Raw genomic sequence first — 26,112 nt, forward strand, 5'->3', positions numbered from 1 at the left:
AACACACACATGCACACACACACAGTCCAGTGTTCAGCAACCAGCTGCCATGGCAGGGAGAACTGCAACAGATCACACAAAGCAGCAACAAAGGATCCTGCAGCAAATCGATGTCAACAACCATGATGAATGTAAGAACTCATGCAGTGTATGTCTGCCCGCTTCCTTCACCATCGAGTCACTCTCCTTTAACTTCACCAAATAGCAATGATGATGCAAGCTGGATCTATAGGGGAAAGGAAGACAGCCTAAGGGAAGCAGTGGGACAGAGAATGGGCAAGGGAATAACCAAGGCCTTCGGAAAGTCCAGACTACTTTAGTCATTAGATCCTACATCTGACTCCCCTACATTGCTCAGGACAATGGAAGGCGTGGATTCCCTTTGCACGTGGAAGAATCGGTAGGCAGCTAATGTAGGAATATCAGGGTTCATCAGCAGGGAGGAGGTAAAAGCAGGGATTGGTGGAAGGAAAGCCATCCTCATTACTATGGTCAATTGAGAAAGAAGAGTCTTCCTTGGCTTATTATTGAAAAATAAAATAAAATCGATGTATGAAACAGCAGGCTTTTGCATATTTCATTAAGGCCAGAGCACACAGAGAACTGGTGGTGCTTTTATTAATTTTTTTTTTTTAAACTCTGGATCATACTATGAGATACACTGCACTTCCTCCATCAGGCCTCTATTTTATTCCACCACTCTATTTATTCCACCATTCAGCACTGTTTGCCAACATCTGCAATCAATCCAAAGCATTAACCTTATGAAGGGTTGGCCGTCTGGTGGTCTGAAAAGCCCAAATCTGAGTTGAAGCAGAGTATACTGATGCTCTGTCTTCTAAGACGAAAGCAGTACAGCTTCTATCCTAAGTGATATACAAGAGGGAAGGGAGAGAATCACATCATAAATCTTCACATAGAGAACTGTTATATAGTTTGAAGGAGAGCAGACTTAAACACTGGCACTCGGGTTGCTGGGAACAGAGATACTGGATTACAGTTGTCTGGATTACATACATTTATTCTGCATATTTTTTAAAAAAAAGTTATAATCCTCTCTGCCCTTACTACTCCTTTGTACCAAGGAGAAGGAAAGTTGATAAAGGCCTTCCAAACTCCATCTAGACCCATGCGTGACTTTAAACAGAAGAGCACAGTAAACAATTATTAATTTCACACAAAAACCCAACACCTCTAGCTAGTGATCTTGTAAATATCATTTGAGTACCCCTACATTATTCAGGAAGAACCAAAATAGCAAGATTTTTACTCTGAAGAACTAAATTATCCTTCATGAAAACAATTTCCCCACACCACATCCCACTGACAGCACCTGTAGCATGTGCTGCCTTGCAACCTATGCAACTTCATTAACAAAAGTATTATGAACACAGAAATAATTATAAAAACCCACCAAACCAAAGAAAACCCCCAGGTTAAACAGCAAGTCTTCCAAGGAGTCATCTGTGGAACACATCTACATGTACATTTGCACATACCCCAGAATAAAATGTGGAGACAGACAGGGGGCAGGAACTGACATCAAAAAGACCGAGGGTAACACGAGTATTTTAACACATCTAATACACACAAAATGTATCCTCTGAAAGCAGAGAGAGGAAGAGCATAACACAACTTAAGAAATGTGTGCTCTGCAAAGTACAAGAACATTTGGTCCTCACCTGTTTGACTTGCAGACCATGGCTCCAGATCCTTTCTAAGAGGTCACACAGACTGGCTATCAGGGTATTCTCTTCCACACCTGTGATATTCACTTCACCATGACCCAGCTCCACAGCTTCTCGACCCATTTTCTCAACCAACATCCTCTTGGTCTGAAAAAGGACAAAGCAAAAGAGAGTTCATTCTTTCCACAGGAACCTCCAAGATCCCTTGCACTTTTTAAATAACCAACAAGGAAGCACATGATAAAGATTTGGCAGAATAACTGACAGAAATACATTTCCAGCACTTGTGCAGTGCTCTACTTCTTTTATCCCTGGTTTTCAAGCCAGGAGAGCACTAGTGTTGATTGCTTTACCACCTCTTCTGTTTTTCTGAAAAGGGGTTTGTAAATGGGCACATCAGCCTCCACAGAGTAAATTGTGCACAACTTCATGCTGGTCAACAAAGCTCTCACCAACTCAAACTACAGAAACTAGTATGTAACTGCTATAGTACCTCCAGTGACCTAAAGCCAGAATGTGTCTACTTCATAATTACTCCCTTTACTGTATTAGTATACACATGAATATTAACTTCAGAATAATATATTGTCAAATATAAACTGGTGAAGTATGTCTACAAACTAATGCCAAACTTGTTAAGTGCTTAAAAAGTCACACTTCAGAAGCTTATTAACTCAAACCCTTTAGTTATGAGAAAAGCTGCTGTATTTTCACCATAAGCTCCTCTTTTGGACTATTCACTTGTTGAAATATCATAGTCTCATTAGTTATAACTGAAATGTGCTATAATTGACATGGGCAGTGGGATGGCAATGACCCATCAGAATATTCAATCTCTTTCCATCATAAATCTGCTTGACAAAGTTTCTATTCCTTGCAGAATTCCTAAATACATTATCTCTTCATGAATTTCTCACCACCATGTAAAAATCTTCATAGGGGTAAAGCAGAAACAGGTGGAGGAAAAAGGGGGTTCAAGCATATTGGATAGAAAATGGTCCATAAAGGATGGATATGAGGTGCAAGAGCACAGAATTATTCTCTGTATTACCTTATTTCGGCATTCCTTCAACAAGCCCTCTACAAACTTCCAGTTGGTTTGTGCAATTACCGATGGAGAGAGGTTAGACAGTTTGGGCTGCCGAATAGTGCTGCCCAAATTCCTGGCTTCTTGGATATACTTCTGTTTTAGGGTAGAAAATTGACAAATACAGACAAGTGTGAGACTACTTGGCAAAGAGAAAAGGATAAACTTATCCTTATAACCCACCCTCGTGCAATGAGGAGGAAAGGATCGCATCCTCTTTCAGAAAAGGCACCTTTTCTGAAATAGTTTTCACCAGAGGTCAAATCCCCATTTACATCATCTATCAACTAGAACACACACTGCTGAATTAGAAAAACACAATATGAACTGTCAAGGATATTTAGATGCATAAAGATTCAGTTACTCCCTCCACCGCTGACAACTGTCTTGTCATTTTTTTCACATAAAATGAAATTTTGTCAAAATTACCAAGGTCAAGACTATTCAAATGGCAAACTGGTCTACATGGGGACCACAAGAAAAGTTCGTTCTTTCAGGAAGCAGCTGCAAAATGCAGATGTTACTAACATCTATCACCTGTGAGCCTTATGCATTTTCGAGCAAAATTGTTTCCCAAACCCACTCTGCTTGCAAGAGCTTTTCTGCTCCTGTTACTGTCATCAAGGAGTTGCCATTGTTTTCACTCAGAGACAAGAATAATATGACAAATGTTTTGAAAACCAGGTGATCACGGGTTGATTGGGGCACAGCTAACTGTGAATCAGTGATAAGGAGAAAGTCTCGTACAGGCACTCAGGATTAGTACATATTAGTATATATTTCACATGAACGGGTAACCTCTGCATCTTACACTGAAATAATGACTGACCGAAATGTCAGTGAATAGATTTGTCAAACACGACACTCTTTGCAAAGAGGGAAAATGCCACCTTCTCCACTGACCTTGCACTAAAAAGCTATGACATATACTTTTAATTATGCATCTTTATCCAGAACTATGATTACAGCCATATTGTGCACAGGACATACCAGATAATGCTCTGACACAGATTTTATAGAGGGCATGAAGGGCCAATCATGCTGGTCCCAGTCTAAACATAACTGCAACGGAAGCTCTGACATGGAAAAGTCCAGGTGCTGGCAGGATAAGTTGGTAGCAAAAAGCCAAGCAGACCATGTAAAGTGAAAGTGGTAAGCACAAATGAAGTAAGAAAAGCAAGCATGCAAAACATAAAAGGAAAAGAGTGAAGAGATAATACAATGCAGAACTCCCAAGCATTCAACATAAAAATAAATTCACAAGCAATGAATCTGAAAGGAAAAAAACAAAAGATAGTGTTATATCAGCGGATCGGTGTAAACTCTGCCCTCCACTGGGCACAAATATTTGCAAGCAAAAAGCCCCTAAGTCTCAATTGCACAGATTTTTGTTGCCCCAAAGCTTCCATTTGTCTAAAACTCACGATACTGCCCTTTGGGAGCACTGCCTCCTGCTCAGCCTGACCCCCAGTGCTCCTCCCAGAAGGGCTCCCTCCCCAGTCTCTCAAACTTACGGGGGAGGTCTGAGGTTCACCCAGGAGAAGGGGTCAGTGTTCCATCAGCATTATGTCATCAAAAAGGCACAACACAAACCCCTAAAACAGCAGCACAATTCTCACTGGCAGTTGGTACCCTCACCTGAGCACGTATTTTAAAATTTTTATTCCTCAGAAATTACTTGCCTTGTGTGACGGAATAACTCCTATAGGACGATGAACTTGTGAGGAATCAGTTAAAAAACAAAACAAACATCCCCCCTCCAAAGCTAGAGGTAGAATTTTGTCTTTTTAATTACCTAGGTGACATCTCAGTAGTTTACATGCTTTAACAACTGTGTTGTTTAGCAGACTAATGAGGTTGCAAACCAACTATTCTTCATTTCTGTTACTTCTAAGTAAAAAGCACTTTAGAGTTAACAGAGCATATGGAACATGTCAAAGCCAGAAACTACTCAAAGGGTTTTTTTATTACATAGACATTTCTCTGTTACATGGTTATGGATGACAGAGATGGCACTATAATTAAACAAAATTTTAACAAAACCAGTAAGAAAATTCTGGGAATGAGTACACTGGAAAGGCAATTAATTGGACAAAGATACTTGATTTTGACAACATTATCCTAACAGATACAAGACTACTACGACTTTAAAATTCCAAATGAAGCTTTTCTAAATATATTTAACAAGGCAAGAGAATATTGTCTTCAATGAACAACATATATTTAAACAAGAGGAAAGCTCTGGGGTTACTGGAAAAAAAAATTCTGGTATTCTGAACCAGACTATTCTTGGAGTTACCCATAAATCAACACCCAGTGTAACAGTTTGCAGTCTGTATCACAGGAATCAGAAACTGTACTGTAATTAGTTACGTCACCCAGATCTTTCAAAATCACTTCACCACAAAGAGTACTGTGTCAGCTGCAGGAGCAGTGCTGGGAGATGTTATCAGTTCAGAAGGTGGGGGTAAATCAGCATCAGACTGTGCTGTGTAAAAACAGGCAGACAAACATGACAGTATGAGTGGGGTTCACATTCCCACCTTAGCATGAGGTTGTCTGTCAGTTTGCCACCTTAAGATTTCTTTTATGGCCTACAGAAGACAAACAGGCAACTCCAAAAGGCAATAATTCCGATCTTAGGGTCCAATTAATCACGCTCTAGAGGTGGTTATCTTTCTTTCCTTCATCAAATACACCAAAGAAGCACAGGTTATTTAGAGATGGGAAATAGATGGATAAACTGTTAATTTCACTCTTCCCCTCACTGGTTTTTGTGTTGGTGGTTTGTTTTTTGTTTTTTGTTTTTTGTTTTTTTTTAAACCCAAAACACCTTTAAAGCATGTGATTATATTTTCAGGGAACTCTCCTACACGTGGAATGAAATAATTTTGTCCTGAAAGGTGGTAAAAATGACATAACTTTTATAATAAAAAAACCTAAGTATTTTTGGTCTGGTAAGGACTGGGAACTCCATTTGTATTAAAAATACACCTAAGGCAGAGCAGACATGGACTGTAAGTAACTGTCTAGACATTTCATGAAGGTTACAGAGCATCATGCAGGCAATTAGGCAAGAAAAGATCAGATCTCTATAGCTGAACAACTTTCACCTCTCTCTGATCATTGTCAAGGCGCAGGTGCTCTGTGTGCTGCTTCTGTCTGTCCTTCCGCCTCCACTGAGCGGGGGCGTTCCTCTTTGTCCACCTGCAGATGGGGAATATTGTTAAGCAAATGTCAGGAGCTGGGGAAAGGGCAGAGGCAGCAAGAAGTTTCTGGCTAATCCTATATTGAACATGTTGACACCAATTACATCAGCCAAAGTGCAGCTGCAAATACACAAAAAGGATCTCTGTAGAGGAATCAGGATATTTGGGCAACCAAAATATTTCAGAATATCAGATAACATAATACTTGCTTTGTGGTTTTCCATTCTCTTATGATATCCAGTGACAATTTAAGCCTTTTTCCTCTGCATTGAAAGCTTTTATAAGAAAATATTCTAAAACATATGGTAGCTCCTACCTGAGATATAATAAGGGGATCTGGTTTTATATTGACAGTAATTCTGAGTAACTCAGAGTACACCAACTATCATCTCAAACATAACAGGGCTTTCTTAAGTAAAATTGCTGTAGGAAGCCCAGATTTAAAAAAGGGGAAAAAAACCAAAGAGACACAGCAAAAACCCCACCACTCCAAACAACCCAACCACATCATCTGATGTGCCCCCACTTGGAAAAAAAACAACCCCACAACTGACATTGCTTTCTGGTATCTCTGCTTTAGTGTCATTCTATAGATCTTGCCACGATTCAGTACCTGTTGCCCCAGCTTACTCACTTGTTGCTTGCTGGTCCAGTGGATAAAACATCAGACTGAAGCTTGGGAAAAAATCCAAGCTCATATTTCCCTTGTCCAATTTTCATGTCCAGCAGGTGTGGGTGGACTGCTGTGTGATCTATTTTTGCTAGCCTTAATTCAATAGATTTCTCTGAAATAGCAAGAAAGTTAATTTTTTAAAGGTATTTTAATCAGACATGTATCTGTAATCACACATCCTCAATTAAAAGTGGGTCTCAAATTTAAAGGAATAGGTGGCAATTTCTCACTGATTCCAACAGGTACACTACTACAAGAGCATTTCAGACATCAGAGAACTGCCATCAAAGGCAGAAAAATGTTTATCTTCTTAAGCTCATTTTGCACACACAAAGCATGCAGGAAAACAGCTGAGTTCAATTAAACTTGACATTAATTTCATCTCACATCTCAGCTTCCTATATAACATTTAAGCTTTACACCTCAGCTTTTTTGGTGGTTTGTTTTTTTTTTTGAGGTTTCAAAGCATAAATTATTACTTAACTTTAACCCTAATATCTACAACAAATAGCAGTGGTTAGTTGCACTAAGTGCCAAGCAAGTGCCTCATTACTCTCACCAGCCTCATCAATGGTTGTGCACTTTTGATACATGGATGTGCGCAGAGTCGGCGTCCTGACGTTCAGCAGCCTGATTTTATCCACCCTAGAATCAAATACTCTCAAAACAGGGTCTTTATCATCTTCATCATGGCACATAATCTTATTGTCAATAAAGGATGCAAACATTTGGGTCTCCAGGAATCTCGAGAGGAAAGGCAAGTAAGGTTCAGGCTGGTCCGACAAGAAAGATGCCTAACAGAAAAGAAGAGGTAAGAGTGTTTTTGGGACCCTGCAGAAAGAGACATCCCCCAAAAGCATCAATTTTCCTAAATAAGGACATATTAAGAGTGCTTTGTTGCCACTTCAGGCCTACTTTTATCACACACATCAGTTCTATCCCCAAAACAGGCAGTCCATATGAAATCTTCAGTATCAGGACAATCACGTCCTATACAGCACAATAATTGGTCAGCTGTGATTTTAGCTTTTCCTTAATTTTATAAAAATTTCAACAGAATCCCAGCAAACTTCACCAACAATACCACAGGTGTACATATTATGTACTTCTGGCTGAGCTCAAAGCTTATGAAGCTGATAGGAATCATTTCATACAATTTGATGGGAATAAGCTTAATGTTTCAGCAGACAGTGCTGCAACATAATCTTCACCCACAGAAACTATCCTGCTGACAAATATCTGATCTCCAGTAAAGAACACAGTACAAAAATTTGAAGAACTGAGCCTTATGTTTCCCTAGAAAAGCGCTGGGAATACATTTGGTACACATGTACACAAGTACATAAGCATTACTTAGGGTCATGACTTAATTCACATATTCAGCAATTCCTCTGGTTAAAACTCAAACAGTTTTCAGTAGTAATATTTAACCTTAATGTAGAAGCCAGCCCTAAAGTGAGGCTTTCTAAGCTATTTTTCTAAAGTAAGTTGTATTTTTCTACAGTATCCTTAAAAGAATATATTTAGCTCTCTAATTCTGCATATGTATATATTTTTCTACATCACATACCAGATGTGACTTTTCTTGGAACACTGAAATTTGAGGAAGAAATTACAATTTTGACAGTACTGTTTTCCATTTGATGGCCCAATAAACAAAGCCTTAGGTCCTGAATACTGTTTTACTTCTTACATTGACATATCTTATCATTACAACTTACTTTATCAAAGTTTTGCATCTGTTCTCTGTTTGTAAACCAAGATTCCTTGTCCTGGCTGGGCTGAATGACAAATACTTCGTAATCCGCAAACATTTGTGTGAAGCGGTTGGCAAAAACTTCACGAATCTGAATGTTCAGCTGGTAAATCTTGAATTCTTCTTCATCACACTGAATTTTCAGATCCTTTTTGCTACTGGTCTCCTCTCGCACCTCCAACTGAGAAAGTAAGGGAACACACAAATAATTTGTATTGCTGCTTTGTCAGGTATTCTGGGTGTACAAGATTCTAATCTGCCATTCAGCTGCTACTCCTCAAGTCAACGTTTCAATTAAAAAATTACTGTTTCAACTACTGTAAGAAAACAGCAACATCAAAACATCTTATTATTACATATTATTACATTTTACATACTTTGGATTTTAAAAGGGTAAATAACAATCATATACATGCCCATGTATGCACTATATTAATTTACTTTTTTTACCCTTTGATCACCTGCATAGGCTTTTTAGGAGCTTTTACTTCCCCTAAAAACTAGTATATTAGACAATCCATACGTCTTCTGGTATAAAATAAGTCCAGGTTTAGTAGTGGTAATGTTTAATACATACCAGCCTTCAAATGAAGACAAATGCACAGTAACAAGCAGCTGTGCATGTCTAGTAACCATTTCCCTTAACCTAAGTCCTTAGCAGCATAATTCACAATTCAGTCATTACAACCCCACAGAGTAATTTTTAATGAAAGAAAATGCATTTTCAGTTAAGATGTGGGCTAAGATTTATAAAAACAGCAATATGAGACTGAGCTATTCATTTCACACTAGTTTTGATAAGAACTGAGTATCTAGGGGGAAAAAAATAAACAAATGCACAAGCATTCAAGCACTAGTTTGAATACACATTTGCTACTCCTGCCTTTGTTAATTATGATAAAAGGCACCACCACACATAATTAGTCAATCTCTAGAGCTTACAACATCTGCACAATGATGCAGGGCTGCAGCTGTCCCACACTGCTTAAAGCAGCTTGGCTCTAGCAGTCCAGGACAGGCTATAAATAAACACAGTCATGCTCTCTGCTAGTGAGCTGTGCTACTCACACCTTTCTTCCAAGTGTAGCTCGTGAGTAGCACATTCCTCATTAATTTGGTATCTGGCATTAAGGCAGATTTTTTATACTCGAGAAAATTTTGACAGTTAAAAATCTATACATTCCTATCGTAACAAAAAGGGCTGGTAAAATGGGACCTCAGGGAGTACAGAGCAGATGAGGCCTGAATGTGCAAAAACTGAAAAGAAATTAAAGACACCTGTACTTTCCCCATCACTTCCCAACCCGTTCAGCAAAAGAACAAAAGCCTTTTACCAATTCTCCCTTGAACAAGAAGAAAACAAGGCAAAAGAAAAATCTGAGAAGAGGAACAGAGTTGGCTTGAGCATCCAATCCTGCCCAGTAACCAAGTGCTGCTTCTTGTAGCTCCCAGCCCACAAAGCAGCTCAAACCCCAGCCTGCTTCAGGTCACACAATTTCTGTCTTTGTTGGGCTCCACCTGCACCCCAAGCCACAGTTACACAGGTAGGAATCAGCCTCAGCAACGAAGAGCTGGTATAGCTAATTTAAACATGCAAGAAATAAAACCTTTTATGCAAAAAGGGCCACAACTTTCCCCCCCAAAATTCTGATCACTCAAAAAAATACAATCAGGATCACCACAAGCTGTGCATATCCACTTTCTGGGAATCAGACACTACTGCACTTTATAACATCAATCAGAAAAAAGCATCACAGTATCCCTATGGCAAACATATTATATACAAACAAAATTATATATATATATCTATTCTAAACACAGAGAGAAAGGAATCTATAGAAACTCAGATTAGATTCAAACTTCAAGATTATCTAGATGACAATTTTAGCCACTGAAGTCATAATAAAGTGGTGCCAATTTAGAATAAATCTTAAAACCAAGAACAAGGCAAGGTGTTATTTTTAAACACATCATCTTGGCAAAGAAATACTTGGAGGACAGTAAAGGTTTTCACAGATGCTGCAGGGTTAAATCCCATTCCCTCTCTCCCCTAAGCTTGCCCTTGTCTCTACAGGTGTTCACAAGGTTTGTGAACATGTTAACATAAAGTTCTTTCTACTGAGGACAGACAAACAGCATCTTTGGACCGGGACTTCAGACCATCATCTACTGCAGGTCCAGAGAGAGTGCAGGTAATTTCATACCTTACCTTTTCTAGACTCACACCTGTTCTTTTAACAAGTGCTTGGAGTCTTGCAATAGTCTCATTTTCCTTTAGCAGCTCATAGGAATTCAGAGGTGATCCTGCTATGTTCCCATTTCTTTTGTCAGAAACCAGGTCACATGCTCTGAGGCTCTTCATCTTGGAGGCACTTTCACTGCAGTGAAGGTTTCCCTCAGGTGGAATTCCAAAAGCCATCAGTATCTCTGAAATTTCCTGAATGAACTCAAGTTTATTTGGAAACTGGGGTAGGTCTTCTGGCAGCTCGATGAAATGGTTGTCTACATCCACAAAGCAGAGGTTAGCCTGGAATTTAATTTAGAACAGGATACCATTACAACATCACTGAGCACGGGGGTAACGTTTTACTCATCTTTGGGTTTTGTGCTTATTTAAAGATTCAAATACATTTGCATTTGTTCGGTTATTTTGCAAAACAGAGTTGCCTCAACATAACTGAACTGGCTGGTTGGCTTTGAAGAAAGCAGCACGAGATCCACATTTCCAGGTCTTTCAAGGAGGTAATTAAGAAAGAAGACTAATTTTACAGTTGTTTACTAGGTGCAAAAGAGATTGCAGCATAAGTTAGGTACAGATATGGATTTTTTCATACACATACAGCTAAACTTGAACTGCAGGATATTTGCAAGTCTATTTTACACATGTGCATACGCCTGCTGCTCTAATTATCAGTCCACTTCTCTAAAACATTTAGCAAATTCTAAAAGGCGTGCTGATATTGCAGAAGCTGCAATAAAGTTACCTTTTTTTGCAAGCAACTTGAGAACTAAGGCAATTCTTTGAATGAGCAAGTTTGTTTCCAAGGGGAAAAATGAGTTGAACTAGTTTCCATTCTGTTCTTCTGTTCCAGTCTCCAACTAATTTACCATCAGAAGAGACCAAGGGGGTCAGAGGGGAAGAAAGGAAAACCACCTATGTGGCTTCCACAGCAAGATCAAAAGAAGCTCTGCATCTTTCAAAGTTTACCTCATTCTGTATTTGGCAAGGGGGAAGGTTCCCCTTTTGGCTTCTGCATTGCAAAATCTGTTTCGAGACATTACATAACTACAACACGTCACAGCAAGAACCCCATTCATGTGTGAAATCTGCTTGGAAAGTTAAGCACAAGGAAGAAACTTGGCTTTTCTGTACAAGCACTTCAGTTTTTCTTCACTGCAGAATTAACATGGACTGTCACTCTTCTGTTTCACCTCTGATATACAAAATCCCTTCACTCAGATTATGGGGTACTTTCAACCCAATTTCACTGTGTCATTCCAGGAGGCACACCTGAACTCAGGTCTCACTACAGCTTTGCAGCAAAATACTTATCAAGTCTACAAGAGCTGGCAGATCTCCAGTTATTTCCTAAGCACAGAAGGGTGGAAGCACACTCACAATTTAACTGGAAAGAAACAATTGTAAGATAATAACCTCACACGGAGTGAATGATAAATAATCCCAGAATTCAGAGTTACGTACACAACCAGTGAAGCCCAGAAAGGACAAAGTAGTTGTGGTAGGATTTCAGTAGGGAGTTCTGGTAGGATTTTGCTGTAGAACTGACCAAAGCTAGACTAGACTAAGCTGTGTCTCATGAGACCTGTTCATTTAAGTGAACTGTTGTGAAAACATACATTTAGTGCTTGTGACAGGCTTAACTCTCTAGACATTGCTACAGAATAAGAGTTAGGGTGTCAATTCTCCTTAAAACACAAAAATCTCATTGAACTTCCAACATTAAAATATGAAAAAGAATTCTTAATGCAGAACCCCACTGGACATACTACACTAGTTTGCACAGAACTTTGCATGACAAAGTCCAATTTATGCTCTGCTACTGCATTACCCACAGTTACACAGGTAAGCAGAATTCCTGATGTTTTAACATTTTAATACTGGGATTGATTTCTTACATTCAAAGGAAATGCATATAAAACAGTTTAATAGCTCTTGCATAGATCCATTACTGTAAATTAAGCCACAAATTGAATTAGGTGTTACAAAAGAATCCAAGGTCAATAAAGAGAATTAAGATGATGATTCTGAAACAGCTCCTGGTGCACCCTAGAAAAAAATTTTCTCTTTTTAAATAGGGCAGGTGTCATGGTTTAAATTTCTCCAATATCAGCATTGCTCCAAGACAGCAAATGGTGTGTGTGCCCACCCAGCAAAGCAGGCCCAGCCCTGGGCTGGGAATGCTCTCAGAGTGCTCCTGCTTCCCATTCAAAGATTAGGTCCAAAGGGACACCATGTACACAAGAACTCCCATGCTTCAAGCAAGCACCTGAATTTAGGAGCTTCAAGACTCCCACTATACATAGACATGGCTCTCTGATGATCAGAAGTCCAGTCAGCTGATATTTATCAGGAACACTGCAAGTACTTCAAGACATGAGAGAAATAAAGCTCTGAAACCAGGCACAATGCCTACCAATCAGTGCTGAGGGAAAAACAAAAGGCATTTAATTTGTCTCAAGCAGTCTGCAAAATGGCAAGACAGACTCACTAAGAAGTCTTCCAACAGTTTCATTGTATTACTTCCTTTTAGAACTTTCTTTAATTGATGCCATTCAACTTTTCTTCTCTTTTGGATTATCTACCTTAGCACAGATTCTGCAGAAAACTTCACTCTTGGTTAAGCTTGATTGTATCTAAAAAACAGTTGGCCTAAAAGGAACCAAACATTAACCTTACACTAATGTAGAAATTCTACTCTTCACACTGAAATTACACTCCTTGCCAACAGGAAGAAAAAGCCAAATTCAATGCTTGCTAAAAGTGCTTGTAAGTATCTGCACTCATCTGGTTAATTCTTCTAAAAGCTAAATTCCCCTTCTGCAGAGTTCTTCTCTAAGAGCAATACACATGGTTTAAATACTCTGAGCTACTAGTGATGATTGTTTATCATGCAACTTACTCTTACATTTCCCAGAAAGCGCTCTATATGGAAACATTGGGGGGTGGGAGGAAAAGCTAATGTGCAGCAATACTCCAAAGAGTGTAGAGAATATTTTCAGGGACACTCTACAGTTACCCAGTGCCTGGTTAATAACACACAAGATAGAGGACTATCTATAGGAGCATAAGCACGGAAGATTCAGTAGATGGTTTTAGCCTCTCTTAAGTTAGGGAGACTTGAGGTCATCCTCAAGAACACTTCCCAAAAGGCCATATTCTTCAGGGAGCAGAAATGGCAAAGAGACCTCACTGCACAAGCCCTTGAAGAGGTACCAAAACAACATTTTTCTGTAAAAATTAAATCTGAAGTAAACAGACCACGAATAACAGAGAAGCCCCCTCATTAAAAACTATGCAAAATGAATTGGCACTTTACTATTTATGAAATCACAACCATCCAAAGTATTTTGCATGCTAGGAACTGGGTAAGTACACAAAGCAGAAAAATAAAGGAGTTCTTCAATCACAAAGGTTTAGTTATTTTGCCTCTGGAGGCAGCACAATTAAGAGGACTGTGAGTAGCTGATAGCTCTGTATGTAAACCCTCATGGATACATTGATCATTATTTTACACATGCAAAACTAAAATTATATAAAGACAATATATATAAAGGCAATATGTATAAGTAGATATATAATTGAAATAGCATCCTTAAGGTAGTTGGAAAAATCCCTAAGGAAGTTAAGGAACCTGATATTTCAGGTTTCTAGAACAGTCAAATATTGTTACTTGTTGCTGAGATCTCGGTTTTCTGATCAAAAGAAAACCTCAAACAGTTACACACCACTTCAACAGCAGACTGTCACAAGTGAGGACACATTACATCATCTACAATAAAACGTTCTGAGACACTACTGTAAGGAACAAGGGCGTCACATCCTAATTTAAAAACTTGTCCTTCCCACATACTTCTATCATCACAAGTAACAGGGTGTCCAGGTCAAAATCTTACAAACCTTAGAAAGGTGGATCTAAGTAAACGAATGTTCATGTACCTGGTGCCAAAGCCTGCTTCCTCAAGTCAACAGCACCACTAATGGTGGGCTCAGTGAGGTCCGGACCACACCCACGCATTTCAAAGCCAAAGGACAATTGTAACTCTTTAGTTTGACCCCAGGTACAGTAGGGGCCAAAGCCTCAGGCAGACCTAGCAAGGCTTGCATCAAGCCCACATCCTCCCTTCCAGCTCTGTTCAAAAGTACAGAAGGAAATTGTTTAGGTGCTGCCAAAAGGACAGCTTCTGCTGGCATACAGCACTGAAAAACTTGAAACCCATTCACCTACAGCCTGTACCACCCTTGTGCATTAGGTCCCAACCTTGCAAATAATCACCCACTTCATATGACACGTTTTTGTATAAGCTATGTGCTTACACACACACAGCTGACTCGTGGAAAGTGTGTTTACAGTGGTCCTAAACTCTAAAGGATGCTCCTGTGTCGTTCCTGCAAGCAAATGTGACCTTCTGCTCTCATTCTCAACACTACTGCTCTGCATGCCAACCCAGAATTTGTGACAGAACAGCTTAAAGCTGCTGCAGCTTTCAGAAACTCCTCAACTTGCTGTTTAACACTGAAATACAGGAAAACATAAAAGTCTGTCAATAAATTTGCAGCATTATCTATCAATCAGCAGATAGCCTGAGAATGCATACAAAGTAGTGATTATCTTTAAATAACTATCTTGGTCAGTCTGGTCTAAATGTGCTAGCATCAAGCTGAGCTTTTCAAGATATCTTCCTTATCTTCTAAAACAACATATAAAACCCACAGAGTCTGTTAAGACTTAGCACTGAATAACATCCTTTTAATTGTTGAAATAAAACTGCTGAGAATAGATATAACCTGTCTTATACTAGCAAAGAACTGGATTTTAGGTTTTAAAACCTTTAAAATCTTTTCTAAAACAAAAAGCTATTGCCCAAGACCATTGAGATCACTTCACTAAAACCAAGCTTTTTAATTACACGCTGCATTTGTTTGATTCAACCAGTGCTGGAAAACTCAGTATTGCTTATTTTCCCTGAAAATAATTTCAATTCCTACCATTCTTCTAAATTAGAGTGGCAAGATACACATGCAAATCCAGTGGCACAAAATGGTCTCCATTAAGTTGCTTGTTAAAAATATATCGCTATAGCACTTCAAAAATTTCTCTAAAAGGAAATGCAAAGGCACATCAGAAAAATAGCACTTACTAGGTTTGTGATCTGCAAGAAAGCTTAGTCAAACCACTTTTTGGATCAATTTTACTGATAAACAAACCACACTTTTGCCAGTAACTTCTGAAACAGCCACATGTTCCTCCCTTCCCCTTTGATATCTGCAGCACCTCGTTCTAGCAGCGCTTCTCCCGTCCTTCCCCTTCTCTTCTGGGTTTCTTACAAGCCTCTGATGCAGCTACCAGTGAAACCACAAGGATGCTCCTGCACACACAGAGAGCCCTCAGCAGAGCAGCCATATGTATGAGAACAGGTCCTGCACTGCTGACACGCACGAGAAACTCAACCCTACAGTGACCCTTGAGAATTCTCTACGGTTTTACTGGGCTTCAAGCCATTGGTGGACTCCAATGACTTCTCCATCAGGGACTGTTTTCTGATGTACCCAAGGAACAGGCTAAACTTGAATTTTGTACTAATGCAGCTGTTTTGCTGAAGATTTTAATAACCATCTAAGAAAGCATTAACTTCAAGGATACAGGTGGGTTTCCCTGCTCCCAGGGTAAAGCATTCCCTTGAAGCACCAGGTATGACCGAATGTGGGAGACTGTCACCACAAGCAAACCAAAACAAGCCAGATGACAAATGTGTGCAAGATTTAAGCCAAGCCAAACCTAACCAAGTTGGGACAGACAGTATTTTCCCATATATTAACCTAAAATACTTTGAGCAAGACACATCAGTCTTTTTAATACCTCATTATAAAACCAAAATCAAGAAGTCTACAGTGACACTAAGATATCCATGGTATGCTAGACAGAAATATTATATTTTTCCACAATGCCCTTCAACTGAGAAGCACTAATTAGATTTTCTCTCACCTCTTTGGCCCTTGTTTAATTCAGATACTGCTTTCTTTAACAGCAGCTGTCCCACACATCCATGTAAATAGATTAGCAACAGAGATGCAGTTTATGCAGTTCCAAGACAATGAAAAAAAAATTTTGCAGAACTCAGAATAAATTATAACACAGAACAGCTCTTTATATACCCTTTGGAGTAAGTGAGGAAAATTCTGATACTCACTGTATATATGAATCAGGAGCCTAGAGGAGTTCCTCATATAACCCTGATGATTTCATAAAGGTTCATATACATTCCAAACTTTAGAGACAAGCAATGTTAAATATTAATATCCCTTCTGTTACTGATGATAAATTTGTCTTTATTGAAGTACAAATAATGGAACCATATGCCCTCTTCTGCTGCTCTACAACAACACATTATTCATGTTCCTTGGCAGTTTCTGTCAGGAATTAAGTATAGAGCTCCTCTGGCACTTTAAGTGAAGGGTATCTGAAAGCCTAATCATAAAGCAAAGTCGTTTTGAGATGAACCTGTTATTGCAATGTTAACTATATTAAAGCTGATTAAATTATTAATATCAGAAATGCTTGTATTGACCAATAATTTCACATAGACCAGCATGCACTTGGAATTCTGCTTTACATTTTGAAACTGTACATCTATTTCTTTTTGCAATGCAGGTTTTGCCGGGGGCGGCGGCAGCGTGGGGGGGTGTTTGTTTTGTGGGGTTTTGATGGGTTGGTTTTTTCAAGCAAACTCTCTAAAATGAAAGTCTTGACAACAGTGAGCTCCTGTTCTTTCTAGGCTACTTTGCCTCTTGAATAAGCCAATCTATTGGTATAGGATAACTTCTTAATTATTTACTAAAAGACTTAAAGTCTCAAGCCTGCTTCTGTGCCATAACTGCATTCCCAGCCTGCAGAGCTGAGTTCAACAGTCCTTACTCAGCAGTGACTACCAAGGGGGTTTCTCAGACTAAGTCATACTCATCATGTACCAAGTTATAAGAGCTCATTCTTCAAATAAGAAAGAGAAAAGCTGAAGCTTCAGAAGGACAAGTCTTGCAGCAAATTCCACCACACGAGAACGCTGCTGCTGCCATCTGTCCTGGGTGTCCTCCCCTCCCAGACAATTCTGATCTCTGTAAGGTACTACCAAAAAATCTACTCCTCCACCTTCATAAAAGCCTACCTGTAAAACAAAATGTAAATCGAGGTGTCAGATTATCTTTTAATATTACTTGGATTTCATTTTTGACATCTAAAAAGAGATCAACTGCCTTACTTTAAAAACCTCAAAAATAAGCTGATAAATCTCTTCAAAAACTATTTACCTTTTAAATAATTGAAAAACCCATTTGAAGTTAAAATATGTTTATATATTGGAAGCATTACAGTGATTTTAAAATGAGGAAGTTCTTTACAAAAGGAGGACAGTCTTTTAGAAGCTTATGGTAACAGTGAAAACATCCTTGGTGCATATTAACATGCATATCCACACATATATTTTACTTCATCAGCTATTCTCTCTAAAAAGTGTACTAACCATATTAATTAGGCCTGTCAGTACAGCCAAAATTTTGTAAAAATGTAGTAAACCAAAGCAACAGACTGTTTTCATGGCAAGAACATACACTACTCTGTTATTAATTATGCCATTGAAAAAAATAAGAGGTGATGGAGAAAAGAAAGAAATCAAGAGATTAAATACTTCAGTTTTCATTAAAAAAAATAACAGTTTGAAAAAAGTTTTCCTTTGAACTTGCCAGGAAAAACAAATGAAAACTACCAGCATATGGATTTGAGAAAAAGAGCAGTGTTGGCATGGAGACCAGACTGGAGGTTCACAAAAATATCTTGTCTAATTTCACGCAGCTTTTTTAAAAAGGAGGGGGTTTTCTGTGTCAAGCTATGCTGCAGCACTGCCTGATATTGAAAATAAAAACCACCACCACAAAACCCTGTGTCTGACACACTTCTGCTTTCCCAGACATGTAAATGGTAATACAAGAAAACAGGCAGAGAAAACAGCAGAGGTTAGAGAATCCTACCAGTGCCTCTAAGTGGGGTCTTCCTATGGTTTATCCAGTTCCTCCCCTGCAAAGTTACACCTACAAGTGAGCAGATCATAGCAGGGGCTGGGCATTTCCTCTACCTTGGGTAGTGCTCAGCTACTTTGGTCCCCTGATCACCACAACCAGCTCTTAAACACTCTTGGCACTTCCCTCAAAAGAGCACTTGTGAAGAGTTGGATAAAAAGAAAACAACCTCTAGGAAGTCTGACCATAGTCCCAGCCCTATGTACGAGTTGCAGAACCTTTACAGACCATTTGCTTCTCCTTTACACAGGAGTTGCTGCTACCAGAACCTCACTACAAGAGAGGACTTCCTCAGCACCACCCCAGTTAGCACCAGTTTGCTCCAGTGTACGCTGACATTTTGCTGCAGATGGAAGCATTCACTCTGGAGAAAATCTGAAATAGTTCTGTGCAGACACCTGGCAGGCTGGGTCCATGTAAGCCAACTCCAACTCAGAAATTCAGTGCAGGGTAACCCAGCCTAACCCCATGCAGGCAGGAACCAGCACAGCACTGAAGCCAGTTGAGCTCTGCTCACTCACCACCTGACAGAAGCAGCTGTGTGGCCTTTTGGCCACAGCTGGGGAATTCACACTGCACTTCCCAGCATTACAGGGCTAAGTTTTGCAGAGCAAAAAATGTTCTTTCTGTAAGCCCAGTGCATCAATTCCTGTAAAATTACAGTTTAATGTTATCAGAGCACACAATTTCAAAAGCAGGGCTTTATCTATTTCACCAGATTTTCCTCATCATCTCCAAGGAGTAAAGACCGATCCCAAACCAGAGCCAGCAACAACTTGACAGCAGCTGTTAAGGAGTTAGCACTAGTGTTTTGGCTCTTTTCTCACTCCCCTCATAGTCATGGACAATATTTAATCAATCAAGATGAGCTCCTCTCACCTCTTGAGGAAGTTCCAGCTTAGATCTGTCATCCAGCCCATTAGAGTGCAAGCCCATGAGGTAAGGGACTGGAGCATCTAGAAAATGAAGGAGGGATGCTGGAAGGATAGGAACATACACATGCTGCCACTGAAATGGAAACATTAGTGCGGTGATGGTCTCTGCCACAGTCATCAGCCTCTGATAATCTGAAAAAGATCAAGAAAAAAATAACTTTTTTTCACAAATATTTTTTAGTAAATTAATTTACGCTAAAGAAATGAGAGCTTGCTTGAAAACAGAAACCACAAAACCCAGTACTAGCTGAGTGGCATCTCAATGAAAGCCCAGACCTGCACACCCAGCACATTTGCTGAAACAACAAAGAGAGCTCAAGGCAAAGTAGGTCATTCTACAAGTCATATGGAAATGAGCAAATTGAGTCTTAATGCATGCTAAGTCACTTTCTGTCACCTATACTGGGGTCACCAGGAGCACCAGTTTGAGTACAGACGCAGTATTGTAATCGGCTAAGAAACACATCGGAAATGATTTCTTTTCTCTGTGCTTATGACTTTGTATGGAAGCCTTGGATGAAACCCAAGGCATCTGGTATCTCTCAGATAAACATTTTTTAAAAGAGTGTTTAAATGCCTGCAAAGCACACTGTACAGCAGCCAACCCAACAGTGTGACTGAAATAACTATGCAGAAAATAAAAAGGATCAGCTTCGTTTATCCTGTGCAATGTAGGACCAAAGCCCCAGTTCAACGTAAAAACAACTCCTCTCCTCCTAGAATTTAACAGCAGGGCTAAATCTACCTATGCAACATGTGAAAAGATCTTTAATAGCTAGTGGCTAGAGCAGTTCACACTGCAGGATGCTGGGCCAACACCTCACCCTCCTCCTATAATTACAGATTTAAGGAGTTTTGGTATCTACACACCGTAAAGGGGGAGGCAACATCAGACGAACTCAGAGAGTGTGTTCTAATACCACTGCTGAAATATGCAGACTGCTTTTGAGCTGCCAGGCTGGAAAGACTGGAAAACAAACTCACGGGACTAGGACAATTCCTACCTTCAGTCAAACTATAAATAGAGCACAAACTCAAAACATAGGATGGACAATATCCAATTCCAGCCAGGAAAGGGAGGGGAAATAGAAGGCAGGGAAAAAAATCAGTAACCTGTGTGCTGGGGTGTGGAGTATGCATGTCTTCTCCTTATATGTTTATAAAACCAGAGACACTGTGAAATCGGAAAACACTTGAATGAACAAGCTCAGGTGTTGAGGTTTCTGAAGCTGTCACACACTGTTGCAGAGGGTAGATGAAAACAGCAAGAATAACATTTGTTTTAAACACTCTGGAGAAAAGTTAAGCTTAACTGTGCACTTCCCAAGGTTATTACTTTGATTCTACCCTTTAGCAAGCCTCCACTCAGACTTCAGACAGCAGAAGACAAAGGGCCAAGAAATTCAGTTCCTGACATTCATGATTAATTTTGTTTGAGGACAAACTTGCAGAATCTGGGGTCTGCAAAGAGTCCCACAACCTAAAAGGAACTCAGCATGGGTTTTGGTAACATCAGTCATAATTCTGCAACTGAAGCTTTTGACTTTTTCTTTTCAGATCAAACTGTGTTAGTGGAAAAGGTTATGGCACGGAGCTACCTGTCACTGCCCCGCAGGAGAACTACTATGAGCCAAAGAGCCCCCACGGAAAACAGATGAGAACAGCTTAAACAGTTTATAAAGTTTTTGCCAAAAGCTTATTTGGACTGAAATACATTAGGGGACAATCAATGAACATCACCAGCAACACTCCCCTACTCTGCCTGGACACTGGCTTCTGCCTGCACAACTACTTTGGGTTTGCAGCTTTAATCACAGCCTGACTGCAAGGAAGTGATGAATTAATGATAAGCTTTGGGAAGAAGAAGAATCTATTCCATACCCTATTTTCTTCAGTTATAAAAGGAACTTTAAATGTAGCCATAGATACACAAACATTCCAGCTGGTTTGCATTCAGCTTGTTTATTTGAAAGGACAAGTCTCAGAATAGAAACAGTGTTTTCCTACTACACAAAACCCGCTGTCTAATCCCGCTGGCTAATTTAAATACAACTTCTCTCTCTGTCATTAAGCTAACTTTAGTATTAGCCTTTCAAAATTAAGTACCAAGTAATATCAATAATTCAGAATTCCTATGCACTGGGCAGCCACCCCCTGCCACTGAGCTATCTGCAGATGCAGCTCTCTGATCCCAGATATCCACATGGCTTAAGCCATTCCCAACTATTTGGCCTGCACAGTTGCAGCCTGCAAGTAACAATGACTGCATTCTGCAGGCCCTGCACATGTCAGGAGCTGTTGGCAAAAGCCAAGGACAAAGGCAAGAAGCCTACAAACATAAACCAAAATAACCTACCCTGAGAGGGTATGGAGGGTTTTTAGCGTTTAAAAAAGAAGCAAGCAGCACACTTCTAGTAGCAAAGAATTAGAGGAGATTTTAAGATAACAACAAGGAAAAACTAAAAGAGTGAAGAAGCACTTCAGCAGTGGTGTTGCTCTTGGTCTTGAAATCAGAATGTGCTTATTCTGGTGCCAATGGCACAGTCTTTTGGCCTTGTATTGTACAAGAGCACTGGTAGGGAAATAATGACATACCACTAGGGCACTGTTAGTTCAGAAAGTGCTTAACTGATCACTGCAAGAAAGAGCAAATCCACTACTTTTTAATGTGGCCACTTAAGAACACAGAAAAAGGCTGCTTTGTTGTTCTAACCAATTACTATAGATAAAACACATTATCTCTTAAAATGTGTATGAGTAGTTATTTATACTAGCATTTAATCTACATCTAATACATACACACATTTTTGTGGACCTTTAACAAGCAAGTAAATCCAGGAAAAACAATTGAGAGGTCTTGGGTCTGGAAAAAAAGTCTGGAGCAGGATGGGAAGAAGGTGGCAGCTGTAAGAATCATGATTCCACCTTTTCCATTTTCACATCCTACCAGAGAGAAGTATCAAATGCCTACAGAAATTCTCTGACTTGGCCAAATTTAAAACCATTTTATGATCACATTCTGGAATATTTTTCCTTTTAATCTTCCTACTTCATGGATCATAATGAAATACTGCTGTACTTGTCAAATAAGTCACAAGTAACTTAAAAAACCTGCAACTGCAGTAAGAACCAACTGTGGTTAGTACAAGCAGTGGGTCAAGTACTTCCTATTTGTGTTCACTTCTGTGTCTGACAAGCTGATTCAAGGTGGCTGCACCAATCAGCAAATTTCCTAAATCAGTGGAGGCATAAGAAGAAACTGTTCTATATAAGAGGTGAGAGTTAGGCAGCACAGGACTAATACTGCAAAGAAATTAAACTAATACTTTAAATCTCTGTAATTAACATAATTTTAAAGAAGTGAAACAAAGATGGGGAGGAATGATTCAAAAGCAAAGAAGAAAAAAACTCTTTATTTGTACTTTAAAATGGCAGCAGACAGCAAATACTCAGCAAATAAAACTGCCCAAGATCACAGTCTGTGGCAGCAGTGCATTACATTTCTCCATTTTTTGTTTTAAGCTGTTTAGCAAAATCACCTCCAAGTAGATTTCACAGCTGTCAACTCAGTGCCCACTTTGCAGAAGAGCTCTAGGTGCTCAGCAAGATAAGGACTAAGTCTATTTCACAGATACAAGAGCAACATAAATTGCAGGAATGCAAACCAGCTCCCACAGAATAATCTGGTAAGGGCACTACTGCAGGCCTCCAGCACCAGAGTTCCCTGGCACTGGCTCAGCACCAGTAACAGCTTCAGATTCTTCCCTCTCTTACAGGCACCTGCACGTCTCTAACATCTGACAAATGGGAGACAGGTCTCTCAAGAGGACAACTGAATTGAGGTATTCATTCCCTCCATTTGGCTCACACCAATCCAAAACACACAGGCTGTGCCAAGATAGTGGGACAAAAGAAGAATTTCCAGAGGCATCAAGTCAGAAACATGTCAAAGGAATCTCAAACCAAAACACATTCATTGCCAAGTGAAGTTCCTCCTATTCCAAGGACTAACTGTAGTTTAATATGCTAAATAATTTGTTTCATAAAGCATTGCACTTGGCAGCAAATTCAGAGTCACAGAATCATAGAAAGGTTTGGGGTGGAAGGAACCTTAAAGTTCATCTCATTCCAAACCCCCTGCCATGGGCAGGGACACCTTCCACTAGACCAAGTTGCTCTAAGTTCAAGGCCACAGCCTGGCCTTAAACACTTCCAGGAATGGGGCATCCACAGCCTCTCCGGGCAACCTGTTCCAGTGCCTCACCACTCTCACAGTAAAGAACTTCTTCCTAATATCTAATCTAACTCTTTCAGCTCTGAGGCCATTCCCTCTTGTCCTGTGACTCCACACTTCTGTAAAAAGACCCTCTCCAGTCGTCTTGCAGCCCATTCAGGTACTGGAAGGCTGCTCGAAGGTCTCCCTGGAGCCTTCTCTTCTCCAGGCTGAACAGCACCAACTCTCTCAGTCTGCCTTCACAGGAGAGGTGCTTCAGCCCTCTGATCTTCATGGCCTCCTCTGGGCTCACTCCAACAGGTCCATGTCCTCCCTGTGCTGGGGGTCCCAGAGCTGGACACAGTATCCCAGGTGTGGTCTCATCAGAGCAGAATGGGAGAATCATCTCCCTCAACCTGCTGGTCATGCTTTTATTATTCCAACCCAGACCACCAGGAGTTTTGGGCTCTGGCTTTTATTTTGGTGGTGTTTCATTATTTTGTGTGTGTTTGTGGTTGGTTTGGTTTTTTTTAAGTAAATCTCACAATCCCTCTTATCCTGACACATACTGTTCTAAATCTAAATCCACTCCATGAATACCATAACCTCATCTGACATAGGAGAATAAGAAATTATCTCAATCACCTCAAATGTCATGGGTCTGAGCACCAAGAGATTTAACAAACCCAAAGCACATTAAAAAATTTAATATTCATATTCTGAAGAACAGCCTAGACCTCACACTGGTGTGCATAGAAGAACAAGCCTTCTCAAAAGTAAAGCAATTTCTGATACCACTCAGAACTGAGTGCACCATCACCTGTATCTCCATTCAATCTTCACTGTTTTACAAACAGCAAAAATCAGGTCTAACTCAACCACACTGACAGAAGAGTTGAATATATTTGGATTATATTCCAGTTAAAAAAATAAAATTTTAAAAAAAAAGGCAAAAAATCAAACTCCCCAAAAGAAAAAAAAGGCACAGAGATTAAATCCCTCAGAAAGTACTTAAGAGAAGCTATGTTTCAAAAAACATCAGCTACTATTACTGAGAAGGCACTGCTGCAGCTAGTTCACAATAAAAGAGGGCCATAAGTCAGCAAACAAATAACTAAAATTCTTTTTCCTCTGAAAGAAGACTTTTCAGCCAAAAATTATAGGTGGCAACTTGATAGAGAGACAAGACACTTCCATAAAGTGCAACACAGCCCAACCAAACCAAAGTTTGGGGTGAGGCAGGGGAACAGTGGACAGAAACCTGTCCTAACTGATCATGGGTTCCTTTGAACTCCAAAGGTCTGTGCCTGCAAACAAGAAACTCAAGTGTTCCAGGGCTATTTTAAGCTTCTTTAATTAGCCACTAAATCAGACACTTGGAAAGGGCCCAAGACTGAAAGTTGAACCTATTAATATGACTTGGAGAGGGAACCCAGAATACAAAGGACTAGTCCCAGAGTGAGCTGAGCTCCAGTCTGGAAGGAAAAAGTACCCATAACAGGATGGCCTGAGAAGAGATCCAGGAAAACTGTTCCCATATGGCAATGCATTGCCTTTTCTTGCAGAGCTTCCCACCATCCAGGCACACCTAATCCCACCACAGGACATCTCAGGCACCACTGCAGCCCAACAGGACCTCACTCTTCTTCAGATGGAAGAGGTTGATGTTTGAATCCTCCATTGATGGGACACAGGTATCCACATAAACAAACTCTCCCCAACTCTCAAACATATAAACTCCCAATCCATTTCTGGAGAAACCACAAAGGAAGTTTTGTCTTCTAGACAATTATTTCTAGATTTGCTATGAACAATAAGCAAAGCAATTTGGTTTTTAAATCCAAGACCACTATACAGTTCAATAAGTTTTTCTGGCTGTATCTGAATTACTGTGCAGTTTCTCTATTGTAATTCACAATGTTTATACAATGCAACAACAGTGACATAACACCCTGTTGCCATTATACACCTTTAATCACCTTGACTGTGCACAAAAACCCATCTTTGGCTTTAGTCTGTACACAGACCTCAACACACAAACATCTGTACCTCATGTCTGGAGGAGGCTGCTAGTAACTGCAGGTTATATTTTATGAATAGTTGTCATTTGTACTCTACATATTTCTGTGACAGCCCAATGGAAGAAAACATCAAAAACAGATTTCAGTAACACCATGGAGTATTCCTGGATTTGTCTTGGGGTCTTTTAGGCTCCTTTACCATTACTATAAAAAGTGTTCAC

At 39.8% G+C, this 26,112-nt stretch overlaps 1 protein-coding gene across 5 annotated transcripts in view; it reads right to left on the reverse strand.

Annotated features, from left to right (window-relative positions):
* Nucleotides 1–26,112, reverse strand: part of DENND5A (DENN domain containing 5A) — a 67,575-nt gene that overhangs the window by 19,485 nt on the left and 21,978 nt on the right. For 2 of the 5 annotated variants that reach the window (XM_050335956.1, XM_050335955.1), the window contains 9 exons: nt 19,602–19,789; nt 10,623–10,940; nt 8,379–8,594; nt 7,217–7,451; nt 6,619–6,769; nt 5,889–5,982; nt 2,740–2,871; nt 1,683–1,835; nt 762–866 (listed from right to left, as the gene is read on the reverse strand). In XM_050335956.1, the coding sequence (XP_050191913.1) occupies nt 762–866; nt 1,683–1,835; nt 2,740–2,871; nt 5,889–5,982; nt 6,619–6,769; nt 7,217–7,451; nt 8,379–8,594; nt 10,623–10,940; nt 19,602–19,789 (1,592 nt within the window). Of the gene's footprint in view, nt 1–761; nt 867–1,682; nt 1,836–2,739; nt 2,872–3,765; nt 3,874–5,888; nt 5,983–6,618; nt 6,770–7,216; nt 7,452–8,378; nt 8,595–10,622; nt 10,941–19,601; nt 19,790–26,112 lie in introns of all 5 variants that reach the window. The other 3 variants (XM_050335958.1, XM_050335957.1, XM_050335959.1) reach the window with 2 other exon arrangements.

Source organism: Myiozetetes cayanensis, unplaced genomic scaffold (genome assembly GCF_022539395.1).
Source record: "Myiozetetes cayanensis isolate MyiCay16 unplaced genomic scaffold, myiCay2020 scf6-25, whole genome shotgun sequence".
Classification (NCBI taxonomy): Eukaryota; Metazoa; Chordata; class Aves; order Passeriformes; family Tyrannidae; genus Myiozetetes; species Myiozetetes cayanensis.